The following is a 4,479-nucleotide window of genomic DNA, read 5'->3' as shown; positions in this document are numbered from 1 at the left end:
AGTGTTCAGTGTTTTGAAGGAGCAAGAACTGTCCAGTCCCCAAACCTTTAATAGCTTATAACCCAGAGCTTCTCATGGTTCCCTTCTTTTTCACTTTGTTTTGACCAGCTCTGGACTAATGCTAATTCACAAAGGACTACTACCATCATTTTCCTTTGGCTGGCCTTCAGAGTCCCTGGACTGGTGACTTAGCCAGCATAGGTCATAAAGGCAGCCCCTATAAAGGGATTGAGAGAGTCAGGCTGGCTCAGAGCTGCGTCTACTCTGAGATGGGGGAGAACGGAAAAGAATGGAAACCACAGAAGCCGATCAGCCATTCAACTGCTTCTTCCAGGGTGATGCCTGACATTTGACGGTCCCTTGGGGCTTCTATAGACTCCCCTCCTGCCTCATCATACCTCCCTAGCCCTAGTACTTGCCCCATGTCATCCCTAACTCCATCCCTATCCCTACCCCGCTATGGAAGCCCCTGTCCGTTGCTGCTTATGTGTATGAACTGCTTTGCGAAGGCACTCGGGCACGTATTTAAAACTTTAATTGCCGACCGTTACAATGATTTCAGAAACTGGCCGGTGGACTTTCGCTGGGATGAAGTAAGCACCCAAAGCAATGGCCACCCCACACTGAGTGGCGCTGAGGCTGCTGCAGGTGTACTGTTGATGCAGGCTACTCCACAGGGAGGCCGCGATGGCTCCCAGACCCATTTCCTGAACCAGATTCGAGACCTGCCCCGCCAGCTGGTCAGTTATGCACTGGCACACTCGTTAGGCCGCTGGCTAGTCTATCCCGGGTCCATGTTCATCACGACCAAAGCGCTGCTGCCGATGCTGCTCGAGGGCCAAGCTCTCCTCCTGGACAAGTATAAAGGACAGCGAGCTAAGCTGAAGGCTTGTGACGGCAACGAAATTGACACCATGTTCCTGGACCGACGTAAGCAGCCTGGCAGCCGGGACCGCGGCCTGAGCCTAGTCATCTGCTGCGAAGGCAACGCAGGCTTCTATGAGATGGGCTGTCTTGCGGCGCCGCTGGAAGCTGGCTACTCGGTCCTGGGCTGGAACCACCCAGGTTTTGCTGGGAGCAGCGGCGATCCCTCGCCACAGAACGACGCCAATGCCATGGATGTAGTAGTCAAATACGCTTTGCACCGATTGAACTTTCTACCTGAGCGCATTGTGATCTACGGCTGGTCCATTGGCACTTTCACGGCCACGTGGGCCACCATGACCTACCCACAGCTGGCCGCACTGGTGCTGGACGCTCCCTTTGACGACCTCATGCCACTGGCCCTAAAGGTGCTACCTACATTCTTCAAGGGACTGGTCGAACACACCGTGCGGGAGCATTTCAACCTCAATGTGGCAGAGCAGCTTTGCTGTTATCCAGGGCCCGTGCTGCTCATCCGCCGCACGCTGGACGAAGTGGTCAACACGGAGGCTCTCTCCTCGGAGAACGACGACGATCAGGCCCCGCGCTCTATCGACTTGGAGGGCAACCGAGGTAACTACCTGCTACTGAAGCTGTTAAAATACCGGTACCCCAGAGTGATGACGGATGAGACCGTGGCGGCTGTGAAACACTGGCTGCAGGCGGCTAACCCGGAGCAAGAGGCTGCCATATGCCAGAAATATCGTGTGGATGGCAAATGGTGCTTGACTATATTGCAGAACTATAAGACTAAGATCAATAAGTCCAGAAGGAAATTAAGGTGGAAGGACCAAAGCACCTCCCCAAAGCCCTACAGCCCAGACTTCCCCTGGAGTGTGGGTGAGGGCCTGACCCCTGTCCAGCGGAAGAGACTTGCAATATTCCTAGCCCAGAAATATATGAAGAACGTTGAGGCCACTCACTGCTGCCCTCTGGGTCCTGAGGACTTCCAGTTGCCATGGACATTGTAGAACTGGGTTGGGTTGGGCAAAGGTGGAAGGGGAGAGGGAGCTGAGAGGGAGGCTGGAAGAGGGACGGAACTTTCCTCTCTACTGCGACTGGCCTGCTCTAGGCTCCAGTTTTGTCCTGCCTCATCCTGCCCCTCTTCTGGGTGCCAGTAAAACTGCCTCTCAAGGTGTGAGGCCCCAAAGAGGTTCTTCCTTTGGAGGTGGGGGGGGTGGGTTGGGAGGAGATGATTATAACACCATTATGGTATATAATGGACAAAACCCTTACCCTGGGAGATAGGAGATCTGGAGTCAATTCATAACTTGACCTTGCCCTCTCTGGGCCTCCTTTTCCTCACCTGAAAAATAGGAGTGGGTTTGATTAGAAATATGGGTTTTATTTCATTGAAATGTTGATTTCAACCTATGAACATTTATTAAGAGTTTCTGTGTGCAGAGTATTGTACTGAACATTTGGGAGAGATATAACATTTAGGTAATATGAGGACCCTACCTTCATAGAGCTAAATCTAATAGGATAAAAATTAATACAGATAATTCTAATACGCACTAATACACGACAAGTTTGTTTTTGTTTTTTTTAGGAGTGCTAAGCAAAATGCTATGTGAGGTCCTAGGAGAAAAAAAGTCATGACTAGCAGGAGGATCAGGGAAGGCTCCGTAGAGGAGGTAGCATTCGAAAAATAACCTTAAAGGATGGGCAGAAAATCAACAACAGGTGAAAGGAAGGATATTTCAGGCAAAGGGAAATCATATAGAAAAGATACAGAGAGGGAAGAGTAGTCTAATTTGAATTATAGACATCATGGAAGGGAGTGATTATGAATTAGGGCTGGAAATATAGGAGACTAACAAATTAGAGGACGCTTTGAAAGTCAGTCAAAAACATTTGAATTTTTACTGAATTTTAAACTGTCATAGACAATTTAAGCAAAGAGATGACACTACTAGATGCTGTTTGGATGGGTGCAGATAAAAAATTAGACACTGGCATGAAGAGGATTGAAGTGGGCAGGAATAGAGGTAGGAAGATCTATTAGAAGGCTATTCTGCAGTAGAGAAGAAATAGAAAGGAGAATAGATATAGATTTACAGTATAATTGGAAGGAGTTTATGTTGGGTTCATGTAGTCCAATTTTCCCTTATTTTGTAGAAGAGGAAACAGAGGCCAAGAGATGTTAGGTGACTCATCTGAGGTAACACAGGTAGCAAATAACAAGAATCTGGACTTGAACTCTTTGCATTATACCTGGTATCTTAAAATCCAAAATTGGCCCTTTGGCTTCTCTTATACAAGTTTCTAGAGTTTAGTGAACTCCACCCCAAGGGGAAAATCTTCCCAACTCCCAAATACCTTAAAGAAGTCTTTCAACTGTGGCCTTCCTGAGCCCTTTCTCTGTGATCCAATTCAATTACCAGGCCCCCTCAGTCAGTCTGCCAGCTTCTGAATGGGGAGATAGAATCAGCAAGACTTCTTTATGATAAGGGGTCAGGCAGAAGAAAAAGTCAAGCTTCTACCACGGAGAAATTGGCCGAATGGACCTTTGTGGACATTCTTTGAGTCTATGATTCAACAATTTGAGATACCAGTCAATTGAAGGACTTAGAACAATGCCTGGCACATAGTAGGTACAAAATAAATCCTTGTTGATTGATTGGTTGACTGATTGAAGGAAACTCCAGAGATTCTGGAGATGTCATTCCCTCTTTGCCAAGTTTTCCAGGGATAATTAAGAGATACTTACCCCTTCCATGGAGCCCAACTAGAACCCTGACACAGCTGAAACAACCCCTCTGGGCCACAGGTTCCACATTGGTCTAGAGTATAGACACGCTGCCCAAAGCACTCATTCTTTTCTTCGGCACATACTTCCTGAAGTGACATGACTAATTCAACTGACTGGATGATGGTCGGACGTAGATGTATCCCTGAGGGGTCCACTAAATGCTGGGCATTTCTCTGATCTATAGCATGAGACAAACGAGAAATTGTCTAGAAGCCTGGACTCCAGCACTAAAGTTTCCCTGTGGTAATGCTGCCCCCTTGCGCCCAACAGAGATACTACAACCAGGATCATTCTGGCCAATGTAGTATAGAGTCCCATATTCTTGGAGAAGGCAGCCAAGGTATCTAAAGTGGGGCTTAGCCTGAAGCAGGGAACCCTCAAATGATCTCCAAGCACCATCCATGGGATGCTGAATACACCTTCAGGAAGGTATGAGGAATTCAATTAAACAAGCACAGATTTACTGTATGCAAGGGCACAGTGCTAGGAGCCAAAGGAAAGATGGGGATGGAAGTGATTCACTCCCTGTCCAAGGGGAGCTCACAGGTCTAGTAGAGTAGGCATCATGTGCACACATATATGTGATACAATGTAAATATAACATATGGGTGCAAGAGGAGGCACAAGACAATGCTGTGTGGAGTAGGAATGGCATGAGATGTTGAGAAAAATGAAGAGAAGCTTCATAAACTTCCCAGCCAAAATGAGCAAACTCCATGTCCCTGATATGCAGGTTCTCAGAGGCTACCTTTTGGAATACTGAAAGATTCAAAAAAAGAAAAATATCAGCCTAGAGAGTG

The 4,479-nt window shown here is 47.5% G+C and overlaps 1 protein-coding gene across 1 annotated transcript; it reads left to right on the top strand.

Annotated features, from left to right (window-relative positions):
- The first annotated feature begins 255 nt into the window (after positions 1–255).
- On the top strand, positions 256–3,542 carry ABHD16B (abhydrolase domain containing 16B). Its single transcript, XM_036753088.1, has one exon. It carries the CDS (start codon positions 423–425, stop codon positions 1,893–1,895), a length of 1,473 nt encoding a protein of 490 aa, XP_036608983.1. The 5' UTR covers positions 256–422; the 3' UTR covers positions 1,896–3,542.
- Positions 3,543–4,479: the final 937 nt, after the last annotated feature.

This window comes from Trichosurus vulpecula, chromosome 3 (assembly GCF_011100635.1).
Source record: "Trichosurus vulpecula isolate mTriVul1 chromosome 3, mTriVul1.pri, whole genome shotgun sequence".
NCBI classification, from domain to species: Eukaryota; Metazoa; Chordata; class Mammalia; order Diprotodontia; family Phalangeridae; genus Trichosurus; species Trichosurus vulpecula.
Note: the sequence above shows the minus strand (reverse complement) of the source record. Positions and strands in the feature narration are given on the sequence as shown.